The sequence below is a fragment of the Ambystoma mexicanum genome, chromosome 2q, assembly GCF_040938575.1.
Source record: "Ambystoma mexicanum isolate Mex_15411 chromosome 2q, UKY_AmexF1_1, whole genome shotgun sequence".
Lineage (NCBI taxonomy): Eukaryota > Metazoa > Chordata > Amphibia > Caudata > Ambystomatidae > Ambystoma > Ambystoma mexicanum.
Window position 1 is genome coordinate 1,106,953,195 of NC_090924.1, and position 22,428 is coordinate 1,106,975,622.

The following is a 22,428-nucleotide window of genomic DNA, read 5'->3' on the forward strand; positions in this document are numbered from 1 at the left end:
GTGTGCTACCTTATCCATTTCATGTCAACTCATTAGTGATTAAAGAAGTGTGCTAGTGCCAGATTCTCCGTTGTTAATATTTACCATATCAGATTAAGTGTGATATTCAATTATTAATTTATTAAAAAGTGTGATACATATTTTAATTTATCAAATAAACCTTTTAAACTTGCAAAACAGAATTACTTCTTGGCTCAGTGGGGTCAGGGGGATTCCAAGAGAGGGGTGTTATACAAGGGTAGTCATCCAGAACGCATGAACTGGACCTAAAGATATATCAATAAGGGTTTTCATTCAGTATTATAGACTAGGCGTTGACTTAGCTGTAGTGTTGAATTGAATCCTCTTACAGTATACGGTGTAGAACAGGGGTCGGCAACCTTTGGCTCACCTGATATTCTTGGCTATTACTTCCATCAGCCCGTGAGAGCATAGTTAATGGTGAAAGAACATCAAAGTCGTGGTGCGGAACATCTGTAAAGCAGCGGGTTACAGGCCCCTGTCCTAGAGCATTCATGCTAGCATGACACAGCGTTCTGACAAAGAAAGAACTATAGAAACGTCAAGAAATACTCACTTGAAATAGAAGAAAATTCCCAGAGAAATTAAAAGTGAAATTATTGACAGTGCATGGCCTACGATTGCCATGTAGTACAGTATGTACGCCATCTAAAAAAAGAAAACGTATCATATGGTGAGGGGTACAGTACCATGACAAATGAAACAGTTATAGAAGCAAAGTATTGCTATATCATGAACTTAATTGCTAAAAGAAAGTGCTTTTTACTGCTGACATATCCAATCAATGTACCTCGGTGCTATATTACAGAAACATTTCACAAGTGCAAGTGCAATTAGCATTAAGGCAGAACATGTAAACATATTCTTTTAAAGCATTTCACAAGTGCAAGTGCAATTAGCATTAAGGCAGAACATGTAAACATATTCTTTCAAAGCATTTCACAAGTGCAAGTGCAATTAGCACTAAGGCAGAACATGTAAACATATTCTTTCAAAGCATTTCACAAGTGCAAGTGCAATTAGCATTAAGGCAGAACATGTAAACATATTCTTTCAAAGCATTTCACAAGTGCAAGTGCAATTAGCATTAAGGCAGAACATGTAAACATATTCTTTCAAAGCATTTTTGCAGCAGGGAACATGCCACACTAATGGTAGGACTAGAGAAAATATGACCATGCTGCATAATTCATTGGAAGAATATTAAAACAATACCTTGTATTAACAATATACACATTTTGCAATCTGAGACTTCTTAAGTATAGTAGATATGTTTTTTCTTTTAACATTTTCCATCTTTTTAAAACTAGGACGTTTTTGAAAGGGATGTTGCATACATTTTGGTAAAGGCTTTTTATAAAGACTCCTCATATTATGAAAGCCAGTTGTGCATCAATTATTGGGTGGGCTGATGGGGTTTTAGCCCCGGCTGAAGTTCAGGGCAGATGTGCTGGCTGGAACTCGCTCTCCTTCAGAGCTGTCATGAGCAGGAGAGAACAGATGATGGATGATACAGTGTGTTTGGAGCGCTGCTGTAAAGAAAAGCCTGACAATTGCTTCTGTAGCCCCTGATAAGTTGGGGCGCTACTGTATCGAACAGCCTGACAATTACTTCTGTACCCCTGATAAGTTGGGGCGCTGCTGTAAAGAACAGCCTGACAATTACTTCTGCACCCCTGACATGCTGGGGCGTTACCGTAAAGAAAAGCCTGACAATTACTTCTGTACCCCTGACATGCTGGGGCGTTGCCGTAAAGAAAAGCCTGACAATTACTTCTGTACCCCTGATAAGTTGGGGCGCTGCTGTAAAGAACAGCCTGGCAATTACTTCTGCACCCCTGACATGCTGGGGCATTACCGTAAAGAAAAGCCTGACAATTACTTCTGTACCCCTGACATGCTGGGGCGTTGCCGTAAAGAACAGCCTGACAATTACTTCTGTACCCCTGATAAGTTGGGGCGCTGCTGTAAAGAACAGCCTGGCAATTACTTCTGCACCCCTGACATGCTGGGGCGTTACCGTAAAGAAAAGCCTGACAATTACTTCTGTACCCCTCAGGGGTGTTGCCGTAAAGAAAAGCCTGACAATTACTTCTGTACCCCTGACATGCTGTGGCACAGCCGTCAAGAAAAGCATGACAATTACTTCTGTAGCCCCTACCATGTTGGGGCACTGCTGTAAAGAAAAGTCTGACAATTACTTCTGTACCCCTGATAAATTGGGGCGCTGCTGTAAAAAACAAAAAGTCTGGCAATTACTTCTGTGCCCCGGACATGTTTTTAGGGGCAGCACTTTTCTTGTGCATAAATAACTAGGACTAGCCAATTGAAACCATGATGGGACGCCACGCTGTTATCAATTACCTACAACATATGTGCTTGTTTTTCAACACAATCGCAATGAGTCACAACAAAGGACACAAACATTAGAGATGAAACAGGTACACCCATATAATACATTAATAATAAGGATTAGGTTAGTGAGCGGCTGCTAGTGGTTCTACGTCACAGTGGATCTAAGCCCTGCCAACCTCTCAATCACTGTAAATCCTTTTGTGCCTAGTTTTCAGCTTTTTTTTCCCTACTTAAGAAGCCTGAGAGACTTGTGTCTTTTGCAGTTCGCCAGCTGATGTAAGTGGATCTAGATCACGTGACATAAGCCCTACCCACCTCTTTACCCTTTTAGCTTACCCCCCCTGCTTACCCGTGTAACAGTTAGATCACGGGCGTCTTTTGCTCACGATTCCGAATTGAAGGGCAGATGAAGAAAAGCATAATTTGCTGTTTGGTCCAAAATGCCCAGGTGATCCGTGTGACTCACAGTTAATAAAGTCACAGAAGTGTTAGCACCTTTATTCACACAAATTATAAACACCTCGTTGAATACTTAATTTGTCTGGGACAACTTGAAATAAACCTCCAAACCTTTGCTAAAAAACACATCTATAGATCACAATAATCTTCAACCCCAAAATGTTATTGCATGACAGTTAATCAGGTTCTGACCATATCAGAGTACCAACATGTCTTTAATGTCTTTCACCCTCCTGAAGATTTCTGATGAAGGCCACATAGCTATGCTGATTTTTGCAATGACTACTGAATAGACACATCTTCCTATTTTGGGGGCCTATGTGAGCACTGAGAAACTCATTGGTAGAAGAGCCTAACCTCTTCCTACTAAGTAGAAACAGAAATACAAAATGCCTAAGGGCCAGTTACTCTGCCCTTCCTACACTTGTTTGTCTGTATGTTTTATTATTTGTAATGTGCGAGCATACCCTCGGGTAACAGCGCGTAACATTTACATGACATTGCGAAGCTTGGTTACAACAACAAAAAATTATATACATACACATAGTAAAAGTAATATCAGGAGTAGATAGATATATACAGGTAGGCAGCAGTAAGTAGGCAGTACCATATGTACAGATGGCAGGAGTATGAAGACTATGCGCCTGTATGTGTTTGGAGGCCTACGTTTTCAACCATAAAACAACCTTGGATCAGAAGTTCTGATAGGAAAGGTCCATTCTGAGAGTTGGCGGTAGAGAGTTCCACAGTTTAGCTGCTTTCACAGGGAAGCTGTTACCCCCTATGGTGGCGCGTTTGAAGTTGGGGACAGAGAGGCAGTCTTTATAGGCTGTTCTTGTGGGTCTCAGGGAGGTCTGTCTATGAAATCTGTCGATCAGATAGATAGGGGCAGCGTTATTGAGTGAGTGAGGCAGTTTTTAAGAGAATTTTGTCTTTGATAGAGGGCCAATTATTCTGTTGGCAGTGTACTGTAATATGCTCTCTTCTGGAGATGCCCAGTGCTGCTCTAAGAGCGTTATTCTGGAGAGTTTGCTGGTGGTGGCTTTAGAGGACCCAAGGTAAAGAGCGTTACAGTAGTCCAGGCGGGACAGTATGAGGGCTCTAGCGAGGGGCAAGCAGCTGGTGTCGGACAGAAAGGGTTTGGCTGCACGGATCAGTTTACACATGTAAGCCATGGAAGAGGCTTAGGAGTTCACCTGTCTGTTAAAGGAGAAGATAGAGTCCAAGTAAAAGCCTAGTGTTTTAACCTCTTGTCCTACTTTGATGCTGTTGCCATCGATCATGAAAGAACAATAGACAGGGCCTAATTTCTTTAAGCTGGTGGTAGTACCTAGGATAATGAGTTCAGTTTTATCATCATTCAGGCATAGTCCTTGTGTGGCCATCCATGCCTGGATGATGATGTACACTCTATTCACCAAGGCCAAATCCTTCACATTATCTCCAGAAAGGGGAAGAAGGATCTGGGTATTATCTGCGTAGTTCGTGTAGGTGATACCGAGATGATCCAAATCATCGAAAAGGGGCTTGTTAGATATATTGTACAGTGTGGGGGAGAGACAAGAGAGCTGTGGCACACCACAGGTGATAGGTATGGGGTTTGCTGCAGCTGTGGTTGAAACGACCCTCAAGGTTCTGCCGTTGAGGAATGATCTAATCCATGTAATGGCCTCGACAGAAAAAGTGAGCTGAAGTGTGTAGGTGCGTGCATAGGACAGAGTGATCGACCAGGTCGAATGCTGCAGAGAGGTCTAGGAGGAGTAAGGCAGCTTGGCTGTTGTATCTAAGCTTGTCGATCTGTGCTTTAAGGTCAATGAGAGCAGTCTCAGTCCCATGTTACGGACGGAAGCCTGATTGTCTAGCTCCTAGTAGGTGATGTTCTTCCAAATACTTCTGTATTTGTACATAAGCGACCTTATCCAATATTATTAGAAGAAATGGTACGGTCGTTATGGGTCTATAGTTTGTAGGCGTGGCTGCGTCGAGTGTGGATTTGTTTTCGTAGTGGGAGTACCCAGGATTGTTTTAAGTTGGTGGGGATAGAACAAGTGGAGAAGGAGGCGTTGATTAATTTCGTGATGAAAGGGGAGAGGTCATGGGCAGCATCTTTAATGAGCTGTGCAGGGCACAGATCACCCTGACAGTTGGATGGTTTCAATGATAAGATAATTTTTTCCACTTCAAGTGTGCTGACTTTAGAGAAGTTAAAGTGGTAGTTTCCCTTGAGGTAAACTTCTCAGGCAGTTTGGAAGGGAGAGGGTCATTCAGGGAGGCTTTTTTTGCGGGAGATTTTGAATTGTAGAGTAGCAATCTTTTTAGCTAAGGCATTTTGGATTTCTGAGCACCAATTTTTATCTTTGGTACAGGTATCAGGTGGAGCTATAGGGATTTCTACTTCTTTAAGGAATGAAAATAATTCCTTCATGTTTGATTTTGCTTGGGATATGCGGGAGTCGAAGGAGGTTCGTTTTGCAAGGTAGATTTATTTTTTGTAGAGGGCAGCTAGTTTAGCAAGTTTGAGTTTATTAGCTACTGAAGGGAGTTTTTTCCAAGTGGCTTCACAGTTTCTTTTTTGCTGTCTTAAACTTTTAAGGATGGGTTTTGGGTTTGCTTGGTCTAAGTTTCAGGGGAGCGATTAGATCCAACGAGGTGGACATGATTTTGTTGTATTCTTCGACCAAGGTCTCTGGATTCAAGTTCTCAGGGAGTGTGTTGAGTGTGGGGAGTAAGTTTGGGAGAAGTCTCTCCACAGTGATACTCTTCTTGTTTCTCGTGAGTGTGGGTGGTGCCCTGCTGATCGGCAGGGACGGGGGTTGGATGGTCGAGAGCATGAACGATACCGAATGGTGGTCAGTCCAGGCTAATGGTGAGATGTCGGAGATGTTAGCTAGACAGTTATGGTCAGCCACCCAATCGAGTATTCTGCCCTTGGCATGTGTAGGTGCCATACATCTTTGGGTAAATCCTAATTCGCAGAGAGTATTGAGTGTAGTACTGGCAATTAGGTCTTCCGGGTCATTGAAGCCCATATTGTAGTCCCCTAGGGTGAGTACTTAGGTGGAACTTTGAGGGTTGCTAGATAGTATGGTGTTAAAATCCTCATCAAACGTGCCTATTGGGCCTGGAGGGCGATAGATCAAATTGATATTGAGAGTTTGGGCATTGGTAAGAGTGACTTTAACAGAAAGTAGTTCGCGAGAGAGGACATTTCTCATGGTCAGGCTACATTTGTGTATAATTGCAACACCCCCACCTCTGGAATTGGATCGGTCTAGTCTAAAGATGGAGTAATTATCTGGGACTGCAAGCATGAGCATTGGGCCTGCTGCCGGATGTAGGAAAGTCTCCGTAATAGCAAGGTGGTTGAGGTCTTCTTTTAGAATAAAGTCTGCAATTTCTGTTGTGTAAGCTACTAACGATCTGGCGTTGATTAGTGCCCCCTTGATTTGGGGACTCGCAGTGGTTTTGGTATTTGTGGTTTGGGGGTGGTCTTGTATTAGTTCAGGATTGCCCTGATTAGAGGGGCTATGTGGAGGTATGGGGTTAGAATTCTGGAGTGAGTTGGGTTTTGGGATGGTTAGGCTAGGCCGGGCAGTCGTGGTTCTCAGTCTCTGTATAGTTGGCACTGAGCGGGCGAGGGGCTCATAAATATTAGCTAATCTAGCTCTGATTCTTAAATTTCTGTCAGTAGTAAAGCGGGGGAGGCTGGTAGGTAGCAATGGTTGTAAGTCATCCATATGTAGAGGAGAACTACTAGGTGACTTAATGATGAGTATAGTCGAATGCATAGTGATAGGAGATTGAGGAGACATGCTAAGCAGTACTATGGTATTTATGAGGAGCAGGGGGCAGGCGACCAAGCTGGTGCTCAGGAGACACATGCTAAGGAGTTGTAGCAAATGTATTAGATATATGGGTGGTTAGCTTAACGCTAGGACAGGTGCACGGGCCTAGGCCGGTGCCGAGTTGGGCTCTCCCTAGTCAAAGAGGGCTCAGACTACCTAAAGAGAGTAGTGTTGGCCGAGGAAAAGCACCTAAGTTCGAAATAGCACAATTCAGCTAAGATGCGATGGAAAGCATCTACATTCTGAATAACACAATTGGGCTAAAATGCAATGGATAGCACCTAAGTTCTGAATAACACAATTGTGCTAAAATGCATGGGGTAGCACCTAAATTCGAGATAACACAATTGGGCTGAAATGCAATGAGAAAGCATTCGAGATAACACAATTGGGCTAAAATGCAATGAGAAAGCACCTAAATTCGAGATAACACAAATGGGCTAAAATGCAATGGATTAGCACCTAAATTCGAGATAACACAATTGGGCTAAAATGCAAAGGTAGCACCTGAGTTCTGAATACCACAATTGGGCTAAAATGCAATGGGGTAGCACCTAAATATGAGATACCACAATTGGGCTAAAATGCAATGGGTTGACACCTAAGTTCGAGATAGCACAATTAGGATAATATGCAAAGGGGAGCAACTAAATTTGAGAAAGCACAATTGGCTAAAATACAATAGAGCAGCACCTGGATACAATAGGACATGCATAACATAATAGTGCTAAAATGCAATGGGCAATAGCTAGGCACAATGAGACACATTATGCAAAGTGCATAACATAATTGGGCTGAAATGCAGTTGGGCAGCGCCTAGGTTCAGATGGCACAGTTGGTCTGAGGTGTTGTGGGCAGTATCATGAATCAATATGAAACAATAGGCTAGAAAGGCGGGGGGGACCTACGTTTAGGGTGGAGCATTAGGCTAAGATATGTTGGAGAGACTGTTAGATTCAAATGCGCTGGGTTACAAGTTTTGCAAAGCATGGATTCAGACTAATACATTTGGCTAGGAGTGTAGTACATCTAAGATCAGAATAGTGCATTGGTCTAGCATGCTGTGGGGCAACAGAGTGCAAAAGTATTGACATTTATATTTGTAGTATGAGATAGAGCACATGCCAATCACAAGTTATACAAGGTGTAAATGCACAGAGGTAGGTGTCAATGGCAACAAATGTTCGGGTGTGCTTGTAAATGTGTCGGCCGTAGCTCTAAGCTCAGTGGTGCGTGGTAGTTACAAGGCACATGAAAGTTACCTTAGCGGGTGTGCGTGAGAGGACCAGGGGGTCTGGCACACGGCAGATTCGGCAAGAACAGGCACAGAACAGGTGCTAGCCTTGTCTTCCGTGGGCTTTGGAGGGAGTGGGCCGGCTTTGCCTGCCAGCGGCCAATGGGGAAAGAGATAGGCCCGGTAGCCAATCGGCTGGCTGCTGGTGGCCTGGTTTAGGCAGATGGGGCTACAGGCATCGGTTGGACGGCCATCTTGCAATGGCTAGGTACCTCGTGTACCTTAATGGCGGTGAGGTGCTCTCTTTAGCCTTTCCAGGCGAGGCTATGTGGATATGGCCTTCTCGTTTGCTGGATTCGTAATATGCTCGCAATCAACAGAACACGGGCTGAAGAAACGAATTTACAAAAAGTAGCGCCGGTGCGTCAGCGCTTACCATAATTCAGTACAATTATGGATGGTCCGGTAGCTGCCTCTGTGGGTCCTCTGCTCCTGCAGGGACGTGGCCTGGAGCCCCTGCTCCTCAGGTGGTTGGTGGGGACTTAGGTAGACATCACCATGTGTACTCTCCCCCAGGCTGCTCGCAGTGCCCATTCATCACAACCAAGCTGCCAGCAGGCCTCTAACTGCCACCCAGGCAATCCAGAGCCCACACCACTGACCCAACCCCCACATCCCTGCATTCCATGATAAGCAAGCGACCCCCCAGTCCCTAGAATAAACCAATCAACCATAAAAGATCTAAGCATGCACGACTGTTTCACTCCTCAGCATAAAACACATGCTTTGTAACGCGAAGTACATGGAGGAATAAATTATAGATCAAAACCAGGGTTTAAGCCTTGAGTGCGAGAGGTGCGGTATCAACAAAGCTCAGAATGTGTGGGTCTGTGTAACTGTATTTCTTTCTCCCTTCACCCTGGCTTCAATCCACAAGCCTCCCAGCTGCATGCCACAGTGATGTAGTAGTAGGCTTAGCATGCTAGCATAGTTTTTACATTGCAATTTATGAGAGACCTATCCATCATTCCATGGAGAGATGAGCCCAGCTGACCCACTTGGAGCCTGACAGACGGCGAAAAAACCAACCAATTGTAGCTTGGCATCCCATATGGAGCGGGATCATGTATACTGTCTTTACAATCAACTGATCCTATATGTGATGTCATCTATGATGCTGTGGTCTCTCAAAAGGGACTGACAAGTATTCTGGTGCCAGAACGTTCTTGAGCAGAAGAGCCCTTTGCTGATATTTTGTATTCTGTACAATTAAACCTTGTTATCCTTGCAAACTATCTCCTGGCTTATTTCCCTAGAGCTTTGTATTCCTTCTGGAGTGTGCATAAACAGGGACTTGACTTCACAGTATACGTTAATACCGGCACATTAATTCCACACGACCAATTTATAATGAGCCCCCTTCTCCTGCCAAGGGACGACCATTTGGAACTAAATCCCTGGAAGGCCCAAAATGCCCCCAACATCCTTCAGTTCCGAATAAATGCTAAGAACATTACTCTTTCAACAATACCTCCTGGACAAATAAAAATCCCCCCTCCTCCCACCAACAGTACCCTGCTACTGCATAAAATGCTAAGCCCAATGCTAGCGCTCTCCTGTTGTACAGCTCTTTGCTGCTCTTGAGATGGCTTGACACTGCAAACAATCAAACGAAAAATACAATAAAGTCAGTTCATAGTTAAGTAATAAGAATACCAGCAGCTGTATGTCAGGAGAGAGATTAGGAGGGTAACAAGGAACAGGGGACAATATATCTTCACAGCAGTCCTCAAGTATCTCGTTTCACATTTAAAGTGAACACCCCCACACAATCTCTGGATGAAGACGCGCTTCATAAATGAACTATTGCCAGTTAAGCGTTAAAATATATATTTGTTTACAGTTTTATAGTCACAATTTCAAAACGATTAAATATTTTTCCACTTCATTTAAAATGATTATATGTTAGTTAAATGGATGCCAGTGTTAATACATTATCACTCGTTTTATAGCTTTTTAAATAAATTGCTAAATTATAAAAGGTCATATATAAGGTAAGTTTTATTTTCTCGCACAATGAAATTATAAATTATATATTAGTAAACAATAGGGCTAAATGATGTGATGCTAAAAATTCCATTGGTTTTCTATACAGAATGATACAGAACTAAATTACTCCACTCCATTGAATTATGTGTGCCCATTTGAACTAGATTGTTCCGCCCCATTGCATTTTATCTGCCCATTTGACCCAAGTTGATCCGCTCCATTGCATTGTGGAGGTCCATTTCATCTAAATTGATCCACTATACTGCATCTTGTGTGCCCCATCTCACCCAAGATGAACTACCCCATTGCACTTTGTGTGCACACTTTGATACTAATTTCACTGTCTGTACTACTTGCCCATGTGCCTATTACGCCTACTGCATAACATCTCTTTGTTCAACATTAGCCGGAGCACCATATTTAATCGCTGGACTACTAAGACCTTACCCCACTATGTACATGCCCCACGTAATATGCTATATATTACTGCTACTTTGAAACTCACTAACACCTGCCTGGACCTTTCCCAACACTAGCAGGAATACACCAACTCAGCCCACCATGACACTGAATAATATGTCCAATATGTCCTACATAACACTCACTACCAGCCTTAGACTCCCGCCGTCAGAGAGCATTCCTCCCTCTACCTTCCTGCCCTCATTCCTTCAACACATCACCAGTACCATTCCTACCACTACTGCTTTACCACCTAACCCCTACTTGAACTCACCAGCCTTATGGTTGGAACACTTTACTGCTAAACCTACACCCAATCAACTGTGTGCTTTGCATCTTAGGAACTTCAGACTAGGCTCTAGATTCCCACTCGCAGCATCTCGATTACAAAATCCCACTATGGCTTCTAAAACTTGCAATACTGCTATCAAACATACATACACGCCCAAGATAATACCCACCAAGAACACTCCACCTAAGGTTCTCTCTACCATCTCTGATATAAATCATACCCGGACAAAGATTCCTTTATTAAGCGTACCCTAATTAATGCAATGTCACTCCCTGCGCATACCCTGGAGATTGCAGACTATATCACAGTCCAAGACTTAGATTTTTTAGCCATTACTGAAACCTGGCTACACTCAGCTGCTGGACCATCACTCACACTCGCCATCCCCAATGGCTGCTCCATAATAAGATGCGTAGAGACTCTAACCAATCCAAAGGCGGGGCGTCACCTTCATTTCCAGAAGCTCCTTAGGCCTTAGACTCATTCCTAATCAGCATATTCCATCAGCCTCATTTATAGGCCACCTGGATCAGTCTCTACCTTCGCAGCTGACATCACCACTCTCTTATCAGTAAACACTAAGCCCAACTCACAAATCATACTATTTGGTCATCTCAATCTAGGCTTCCAAGATGATAATGACCATAAAGCTCTAGACATTGCCAGCACTATAACTGAAATGGGCTTTTCCCACCACATCCAGGAATCTACCCACATTAAAGGGAGAACCCTTGATTGGTTGGTTGATCTCAGTTGCAGCATCAACATAGTGTCCAACACACTGTGCGCCTGGTTGGACCACCACATGAGAACCTTTAATATCAAAGTTAATAACCACTGCTCTAAACAAAACATTGCACCACCTATCAGCACAAGAAACGAAAGGGACATAACAAGTGAGAAATTGCTCCCATTAATACTACCCATTCTAAACAATGCCTCTGTGTCGTGCATTGACCCGACGGCCCTAGTTGACACTTATAATCAAACCATACTTAAAGCCATTAATAACATTACCCCACTTAAACTACGGGAACCCAAACCAAGTGCACACCTTAACTCTTGGTTTACCCCACACCTTAGAACACTACGTAAGGAAAAAAGAAATGCAGAAGCCTGCTGGAAAAGCCTACCCTCAATCATGAATAAGGATTGCCTCATACTAGCTTCCCTCAACTACAAAGAGGCAATCTTCCAAGCAAAAAAAGACACATATAACAATCGGATTTCACAAGCTAAGTTGAGCACTAAAGAGCACTTTAAGATACTTAAAGAATTTGAATCTCCCTCAGTTCCCCCGACACCTGTATCAAAGATAGGACATGGTGCTCTAACATTCAAAAAGCACTAATAGATAAAATCACCATGCTACAAACTAAAATCAACGCCACAAAATGCAGTTTATCCACTGACCCACAGCAAAGTTCTCCAACTAGTGCTACTGACCTCCCTCAACACACCCACAAACCTTTTAACTTCTCACCACTATCCATCAAAGAGGTAGAAAATATCATCCTCAAACTTAAACCATCTAACTGCCAGGGTGACAGATGTCCAACTCCCATTGTTAAAAATGAACAGGTACCATTCATCACTGCCCTAATAAACGCCTCATTCAAAACAGGCATCATGCCTAACAATCTTAAGGATGCCTGGTTCCTCCCCCTACGTAACCGAGCACCCCCACCAATTACAGGCCCATCACCACCGTCCCCTTTTTACTCAAAATCCTGGACAGAGATGCTTACCTGCAGAACCAGGACTATCTAGAATTTAACCTCTTTGGCCTCCGACAATCTGGCTTCCAACCTAGGCATGGAACCGAAACAGCCCTAATCGATTTCAAAACCCAAACCGAAGACCTTAAATATAACAGCAAGCTTCCCCTCCTCCTACTTATCGATGTATCAGCGGCATTTGATCTGGCTAACCATCAAATACTTTGCCACATCTCAAATCAGCAGCCCACTTTTCTGACAAAGTTACCACTTGGATCAGATCCTTCTTGGAGAATAGATCTATGAGGGTCTTCACCCCACTGGCCTCTGCCGTACTGTCTCCAGTTCTATATGGGGTCCCTCAAGGATCATGTGTATCACCAACACTCTATAACGTGTTTACTTAACCTATCTTCGATATTCTTGACTATTTGGTTTCACCTACACTAATTACGCAGATGACACCCAAATACTCATCCCCATCACTGGAGACCACAAAGTTGACTCCAAAGCACTAAACAACATCTTTTTGGTAGTCCAGGCCTGTATGGCTCAACACAGGCTCTGTTTTAATGATAAGACATAGCTACACCTCCTTGGATCCCAATCCAGACTCAACAGATTGGATCCTGCCTTCAACTCTTTTGTCATCAATGGAAACACTATAAAGGTATCCAACAGCACAAAAACCCTAGCCATATATCCTGACTGTACACTATCCTTGACACGACAAACAAATGCCACAATATCCTCAACAGCCTACACCTGTAAATGTATTACTGCCTGTCGACCATTCCTTACCATCGCCAACTGCACTACCTTTGCTAGAACCCTCATCATGTCAAAACTCGACTATTGTAACACGCTCTATATAGGGTCCAGCCAACAGAACTTTAATAAGCTACAAGTTAGACAAAATAACGCCATCAGGGCAGCATTAAATATCCAGAGAAATCATCATATCTCTGACACTAGACGTAGCTTACATTGGCTATCGATCACCCAAAGAATCATCCTCAAATCACTGTCACTCACGCCTAATTCCAATCGCCCTCATATAGCAGCACAAGTATTTGTATTTGTATTTTATTGAATTTATATAGCCCTTTACTCCAAAGTGCTCTACATGAGAACAAATAAGCACACAGCAAGCATAGAATGACAATTGAACCACAACCTGAAAACAGCATAAAGAACAACTTACAATATTGTGCCGGTGAGGAGGTTGTGGGAGGGGAGAGGTGTGCAAGAGTGTAGGTGTTAGAAGAGGTAAGAACGGGGGAAAGATGGAATGCAGGAATGTGAGGGAAGAAGAGAGGAGAAGGTGAGACTAGAATCAAGCAGGGGAAGGGAGGAAGGAGGTAGGAGGGATGGAGAGGGTAAGGAAGAGGAGGAGTAAGAGGTAAGGGTAAAGGGGAAGGGAGGAGGTAGGGAAAGTGGGGTGTTAGGGAGGTGAGTGGAAGAGGTAAGATTGTAGAGAAGAGCGGATGTGAAGGGGGAGGTGGTTCCAGTGGAAAGGAGCAAGGAGTTGGAAGGAGCGGAAGCGAGAGGGGGCGCAGGGTGGAGGAGGGGGAGAGAGTAGGAAAAGAGCAGAGCAGAGTGGACGAGAAGGGGTATAGAAGGAAAGAAGGGAGGAGAGGTAGGGGGGAGCATGATCATAAAGGGATTTGAAAACAAGACAGAGGAACTTGAACTTGAGCTGGGAGTGAAAAGAGAGCCAACCTAGAGAGGTGAGGGAGGAGGAGATGGCGTCAAGAGGTGAGAGAAGGCATAGGGAGCAGATGGCAGAGTGGTAGATGGATTTAAAAGGGGAGAGATGAGAGGAGGGGAGTCCGAAGAGAAGGGAGGAACAGTAGAAGAGGAGGGAGAAGAGGAGGGAAGTAATTAAAAGTTTAGTGGCGTGAAAGGTAAGGAGGGGTTGAATTTTACAATTGTTAGAGAGGGGAAAGCGACAGGATTTAGCAGTGAGAGAAATGTGGTGAGATAGAGAGAGGTGAGGGTCAATATGGAGACCAAGGTTACGTGAATGGGGAGAGAAGGAGAGCTGGGAGGGGGGAAAGAGAATGAAAGGGGGAGGGGAGGGAGGAGGAACAGTGTTAGCAGGGAAAAAAAGGAGTTCAGTTTTATCAGTATTCAGAGTAAGGAAGTGTGAGGACATCCAGGATTTAATAGCAGAAAGGCAAGAAGAGAGTTTATCATGAATGTCAGGAGAGAAGGAGGAGAAGGAGAGAAAGAGCAGGGTGTCATATGCATAGAAATGGTGTGAGATGCCAAAAGAGGAGATAATAGGAGCTAGGAATGAGGTGTAGAGTGAGAAAAGAAAAGGGCCAATGACAGAGCCTTGGGGAACTCTGTAGTTGAGAGGAAAAGAAGGGGAGGAGGAGCCACCCCAGGAGACAGAAAAGGTGCGGTTAGAAAGGTAAGAGGAGAGCCAGTTAAGAATGTTGTCCTTGAAGCCAAATGATGAGAGGGAGGTGAAGAGAAGAGGATGGAGGACAGTATCAAAAGCAGCAGAAAGGTCAAGGAGAATAAGGATGGAGGAGTGCTTTGCGTAGCATGCAGAGAGGAGAGAGTTGAGAACAGAGGTGAGGGCAGTTTCAGTGGAGTGCAGTGGGCGGAAGCCGGATTGGGTGGAGGGAAGGAGTGAGTGGTTAGAGATGAAGGAAGAGAGTTGAGAATAGACAATACGCTCAAGAAGTTTAGAAAGGAAGGGTAGTAGAGAGATGGGGCGATATCTGGAGGCAAGATGGGGGTTGGCAGAAGGTTTTTTGAGAATAGGGATGATAGTAGCGTGTTTAAAAGGCGAAGGAAAAGTGGAAGTTGAGAGACAGATGTTGAAGAAAGAGGTGAGGTAGGGAATGAGGAGGGGGTAGATTTTAGGGATGAGGGGAGAGGGAAAAGGCTCAGAGGGGGAAGCAGTAGGATGAGTGTTGGATAGGAGTAGAGTGACATCGGATTACGTAGTACACTGTACACTGATTCCTACTACCAAGGTACAAGCTGAAGAAAGCAGGGGGTTATAGTTTCCCGGTCCTCGCCACCAGGTTGTGGAACTCGCTACCCAACACACACAGATCAGAATTGTCATTCAGAAGTAGAGCTAAAACCTGGCCTGAAGCGCAGGAACGCGAAAGTCAACTTCAGACTCTCTGCTCATAACAATTCACAGTTGCTTTCTGCTGTTTTTGTTTTGCCTGCTGGTCGAACACCACTGCACATATCTGTTGTATGTCAATGTATATGTAACATGTGATGTATATCTATCATCTGTATATTTGTGTAACTGTAACTGTAACCTTTGAAGAAATGCGCACAGATGCCTTTGGGCCATGCGCGCTATACAAATAAACAAAATACAAATACAAGGTTATTTTATAATCATTCATGTTTTGAGAGAGTTTATGATGGGAAATTAAGCTCGAGGAATAAAACAAAAAAATAATCTGATCATTTACATTGTGCTTTATGCCGGAGAACGCCCTCTAAGGGCCGAACCGAATTCAAACCCGTGAGTCTCTGTGTTGTCCTCCCTGCCAGACACAAAACAAGACTCGTTTTAGGAATTTGAATTCTGAGTTTCGACCAAGAAATTACGTGTTACGGCAGGCTAGCAAACCCTGTAGTGACCTACAATATGTTCCAATGTATTGCGTGGTCCTAGAAGATCAGTAAACATGGAAAACCACAGCTTTTCTATTTCCAGCACGAGCGCGCTAACCATGGGAACACATGATACATCTATTTTCTGCCAAGGGAGTGAACATCCACTACGCCATAGCTTAATGGCTACTAACACATATTTCTAAATGCATTGGCTTCGCTTATCTGCATACTAACAAGCACACGGATCATGATGGAAGTGTTAAGGGCAGGCTGTCAAAATGCCGGAATGTGTGTGGGAAGAAACAAGTGTCAAGAGACAATTATTTGCAGCAATCAGAAAATAGATTTCAAATTGTTGCACTTTTATAATATGTGGGTGTCAGTTACACATGGCGTAATGAACACTTTGCGGAACCTTGCCGACATGTATGTCAATCCTTGTGGGCGTATGCGCTGCATACTTGTGACTATGTGACATGTTTCATGTGGCAAACGTAAGAAAACAAAGGTAAGCCTGTCATGAGCTTGGGGTCAATATAAGCATGGCCACATGACAGCACATGACAGCACATGCACCACAGACTGTACCTAACAACTACCATGCACTGTGGCGTACGTGCACGCATCCTACGTGGTACATATATGCACAAGTCAGTCAGGTGCATCTCCGTGAATACGGTTTTGCATTCAGCATGTTTGGCATGGCATACATGCATGTGTGACATGTAAACATAGGGTAAGCTGCATCAAGACAATACATGATTGAATACCATGTGACCGCGGTCAGTCTAAAAATACCCTGCAGTCATGATGTAATACATGAATCATGCCAGAACACATGGAATCAGCTAGCCGTACAATGAATTCGTATTGGTTGTGAAATAGGGGGGAGTCACACTTTCTGGTCAGGTCACAGCAGTGAGAGGTCTATATATATATCCTTGCTGACCTGCAGAGGCCCTCAGCACTGCAAATTCTTGATTTATATGTGTTTCTTCTTTTGAGTAAAGTGCTATCTGTGCCACCAAATCCCCACTTTCTCCCCCTCCTTCCCTCGCCGCTCCCTGGCTCTCTCTGCCCAAACTATTGCTCCTACATTAGCCGGTGAGCCAAAATTCAGGACATACCTCTTTATCCCAGCCTGCCCCGGGTAGCAGCGATGGGCATATACTAAGGGTGTCTGCTATTACCCTGTCCGCCTGACCTCTCTCAGCCCTACAAAAATTAAGATCTTGTTACATTCAGTTACATTTAGATACGGGTTGATGACCAACACCCCTGACATATACTACCCTTATCTAACTCATTTACTTTCACATGTTACTTTGTCATGGTCACACACATGCATTGCAGTATCCTGTACCTTTTTGTGTTCTTCATTGAGAGGCCCCTGGAACAGAATGTGGCTTAAACTGCTGCATGTTGCATAACACTTTGTTTTAAATCCAGATTCTTCTAGGAAAGTGCACTGCCACAGTTGGCAGTCCATATTGCCTGGATCTATCGGCTTTCTTGTCACACAGCCAGTCATCTATTCCACATAGCCAGGCCACTTTCTGTGCTCCTTGTAGCTCACAACCAGATATCAAAGTACTGGCCTTATTCTAAAACACTGTCCAACAAATCATCATCCCTGCTGGGACTCATTCCTAGCATGACCGAAGAAACCACAGCTTCTGGAAGACATCAAAACGAGGCTCTGCAAAAAGCCCTCTGAGAACAACCTCACTGTCCCCTGGAATAGCTAAACCACAAAGCAGGACGTCTTCACTCATCAACCACCAAAACAAAACACTTTCCAGCATAATGCAATCCGATTGCAAGATCAATACCTCCAAAGAAATATAGAAATCCTATCGACACTCCCCACCTGCAGACTAGCTCTCAATTTATTCCCCACCTTACTTGAGGCATACAAATTCAAACCAGCCACTTGCACATGGGTTTAAGAGATGACCCTCTCCCTGACTTTGAACAACGCAAACTTACACAACACCATGCATGGACGTCGTACCCTGTGAGGCAGCATAGTTGAGACATGATATTTTTGTGTTTTTTATTTGTTTGTGTTTGTATTTTTATTTCATTTTTATAGCGATTGATGCCTAAGCTCTGTACAGAGTAACCAACTGTACAATACAAGTGAGCCAATCAAGGAGATGACAAAGCAACAGATTAGTGAGAGAGAAGATGGGTTTTAAGGTGGGACTTAAAAAGGGGAAAGGAAGATATGGAATGTAAAGAAAGACAGAGAGAGTTCAAATGTTTAGGGGGAGCGGAGCAAATTAATGAAAGCAAGATGGGGCACAGGGCGAATGGGTGACAGCTAAGAGAAAAAGGGACTGGGAACGGAGCGAGCGGGTTGGAGAGGGTTCACTTTTGCTGAAAAAGGACAACCTAGATCCATCAGAAGCTGGTAACTATCGGCCAATAGCTGATGTTCCCTTCATCCTAAAATTCCTGGCTAAAATAGCCTATTTACAGTATCAAGCATTTGTGGAGAACCACGACAGACTAGCAGGTCAGTTGTCCGGATTTCGCTCAAATCACGGGACTGAGTCGACATTGCTTGATTTAAAATAACATATTGCAGGTATCATAGATGAGGGCAATACAGCACTACTGTAATTAAATCTTTCTGCTGCAGATCTTGTCGATCATCAACTTTTAGCAGAGGCACTGACTACAGTTGGCAAATGCTCTACAGAGGCAACAGCCTGGTTTAGATCATTTTTGGGCCCTAGAAGCATGAACGTCACCAAGGACAATTCCTGCTCTAATAGCTCAATTCTCATATGTGGTGTGTCCCAGAAGTCTTGTCTCTCGCCTCTGCTTTTTAATGTTTATTCAAGACTCCTTTGCGACCTTCTCTCTGCTATTGGCATATAGTTTGCAAATTATGCCGACAACACGCAGATTGTCATTAGGCTGTCTGGCGTGTAAACTGACGATTTGGAGCTCATCAATCATATCTTTACTCATATCCAGAATTGGATGGGTCTGAATTAATTGGCCCTCAACAACGCCAAAACAGAGTTGCTTATTTTGGGCACTCAGCAACAACTCAAGAAGCTTGATGCAAGTTATGAGAAATGTATGAGTGGCCAAAATACTATCCCAGTCTCTAAGACTGTCAAGACCTTGGGTGTCTTCTTTGATCCCCAACTGTTGTTTAATCGGCAGATCAGCTATCTAAAATCATCCTGCTGCTATACAGCTACTCTGGCAGATCCAGCCTTTTCTGTCCAAAGAAAATCTTGCCAAGATTGCAGCAGCCATTGTAAATTGCAAATTCGACTATTGCAACAGTCTTTTAATTGGCACTTCACAGGCACATATAAAGACTCTGCAGGTTATTTGAATGGTATTGTGCATGCAGTGAGTGGACCTAAACATAACGCACACGAATCTGAAGCGAGATGTAGTCTAAACTGGTTCCCTATTCAACAAAGGCTACAGCACAAGGGCTTAGCTACTGTGTTTAAATGCCTTCATGGTGAAGCCCCATCCTATCTCATTTCCATGTTGAAAAAGAGATCAACTGGATGCTCTTTGCGTTCTAATGATCCCATATGTTTGGTACAACCTCTCTCCTCAATGAAGAAAATTGGTGGTGCCAGCTTTAACCTTTGTGCCCCCTCTCTATGAAATTCAATGCCTAAATACTTTGCTGAAATTAGCTCAACAGCCCTTTTCAAGAAGCATTTAAAAACTTTCTTGTTTGACGTGGGACATGGTTAACCGGTACTGATGTCTGTAGGTATCCACCCTATGCACTTGCCTGTTTCTTAATGACATCTACTGCTACTTCCGGCTTGCTCAAGGGTGATCTCTGTCTCTCTCCACTTCTCTTTTCTGTTGGCTTGTTTTATTGTGTTGCATGTGTTCCTTTTGTGAGTGCCCTGAGGCCTGTGGGTTAGTGGTCCAATAAAAAAACATAGATAGATAGATAGATAGATAGATAGATAGATAGATAGATAGATAGATAGATAGATAGATAGATAGATAGATAGTAGAGTGAAAATAAATAAGAACGATAAGGAGGAGCAAGGTCATAGAGGCACTTACACAGAATACTGAGAATGTTGAAGTCTAAGTGGGTTTCAAATGAGAGCCAGTATAAAGACTTCAGAGCGTAAGTTATAGAGTTGTCAGGGGAGAGAGTGTGCAAAGTACACAAACCGATGAATGGTAACTTTAGCAAAGTTGAGCAAGATGGGAGGCAGGTATTGGCAGCTGTGCTGAAACAGGACCTCTTAAGGTGACAGGACACATCCCTTTGGACAACAGCTGCAGCTCTGCTGCTTTCCACATTGACTGTTTACATGTTTACATGAATGTCATTGGTAAAACTGACCCAAAATTGCACCTGCTGCTCTTTTTGCTTGTGTGTGCTTGCCATCATAATGTGCCTCATGACACAGTGGTTGTAATGCTGGCTCAAGTGCACATGTGATGGATCATGGGTGGTACATGAATGAAAGGTACTCTTCTTGAAATGTACTGTGAGATACTTTGAGTTACCTATAACCCCAGGTGGGGTACATCCATTTGAATTGTTCTGAAGAGGAAGTGCCAAGCACAATTCGCACTGCAGCCACCCCTTTTGAAGTACCAGGAACATTCACGCCGGAATATGTGACATATGATGAGCAAATAAACCAGCAGAGAGCCACAGTGGGGCACTGTCCAGTACCTATCAGAATAACAGCACCTATTAAAGTGCCAACACCTAAGAAATCCTGGACAGTAAGGTACCCATTGAGAAAACCGTATCGACAAGTGAGACAGAATGACAATTGTCATAATGTAATACCCAAAGAAGCTAAGAAGATACTGAAGGAAGACGAATGGTGATGTCGTAAGACCCCAGACTGACGCACATATAGAAGATATGCTGACCTGAGAATGACACAAGAGATGAAACACCACGGATAAGTGACATCCTGAGCCTAAAGTGAAACAATTGATGTCAAGATGTCAGAACCTTATGCCATATGCACGATGAAGATATTCAATTAGTTTAACGTGTACATATGCAAAGTAACTGCAAGATGCAAATAAATTGTGAGGCTTGATTATGCTTAGTAGTAAGATAGATTGCGGCAAGCACCACCTATACATATATCTACCTCAAAGAGCATTTTATATAAGTATACTTCCACTACGCACAAGAGCAGAATCAATCACAGATTACTAAAGGTTTCAAGAGGAGAGTTTCACAGCAAACAAATCGAGAATTAAAGACAGAGAGAAACTCAGACAAAGGTAACCATGCCAAGAACCCAAGGTCATATCAGCTGGAATAGGTTGACAGTGGATAAAATGTAAGAGAAGAGGAACAGAGTATCCTGTTCAGGGAAGGTCAAGATAAGCCACAGATGGCAGACGACTGGCAGAATTAAATCAAATACACTAAATTGCATGAAGGAAAGGCCGATTTCACGGTGTGGGAATCACGTGACCAGGCAAGCAGGAAGGGATGAAACTTTCACACCTACTCATGGACCTTTGCCATGCCCAGATGCCTTAACTTTCCCAGAACAAGAAGCAGACTCAAGGCCAACTACAAAGAAATAATTGACACATGACCACTGAGGTGATGATTGATTGTAACAATAATTGGAGGGAAGCTGGGGTGCAGATGAACTGCTTGCACCTGGCCGGCCATTCTGCACACTGCTAAGCGCAAGTAGAAAAGTATGAGTGGGGTTGATGCCAACCCAATCATAGTGGACCATGTAATCTAGGGTCCTATAGTTAGTAGAACCAATGAGACGTCGTACTTTTAGTGACGTTTACAGTAGTCATTTTGAAGGAAGGGCTTAGTTGCCCCACCTGACACTGTTTATCCAATCCCCTCTCCCCGTTACCATATACAGATATAGTACCTATATTAAAGTTACCTTCCTAGAACCAATCAAGTTGCCTGCTAAGTTTTAAGAGTTACACGTCAGTGATGACGAGTTTTTGATATAAATGTAATGTTTTTTCTGAAATTAATTGGAGGTGAAGCGAGAAGGAAGATTGAGCGATTGCTGATATTCATTGAACTCCCCGTTTTTTGTACTTGTCATTAAACTGACTCCCTTTGGCAAACTGTTCAGTTGTCATTATTGATTTGGTACAAGAGTATGAATCTGCATCCCCATCCATCTCAAGGGTGCTGCTGCTCATCTTAAAGTGCTGTTTGGAAACACCCAGTCCTATGGGCCAGCTGGGGTCCATCCTGCACAGTTCTCTTGTCTGTGGAAGTGGTCCGTAGAGCCCCTGTCCTTTGCTCATATTTTGTTAATGCTGTTACATGAATACACAATAATCTTAACCTATGCCACCCCTGAAGCACCTATGTCAAGGTCGCAGTATATGGGTAACTGCCCTAGAAAATCTAAA

The 22,428-nt window shown here is 43.5% G+C and overlaps 1 protein-coding gene across 1 annotated transcript in view; it reads right to left on the bottom strand.

Moving 5' to 3' along the window:
- Positions 1 to 22,428, bottom strand: part of CALCR (calcitonin receptor) — a 2,903,406-nt gene that overhangs the window by 1,347,330 nt on the left and 1,533,648 nt on the right. The window contains exon 8 of the mRNA XM_069648468.1: positions 578 to 669. Within this exon, the coding sequence (XP_069504569.1) occupies positions 578 to 669 (92 nt within the window). The remainder of the gene's footprint in view (positions 1 to 577; positions 670 to 22,428) is intronic.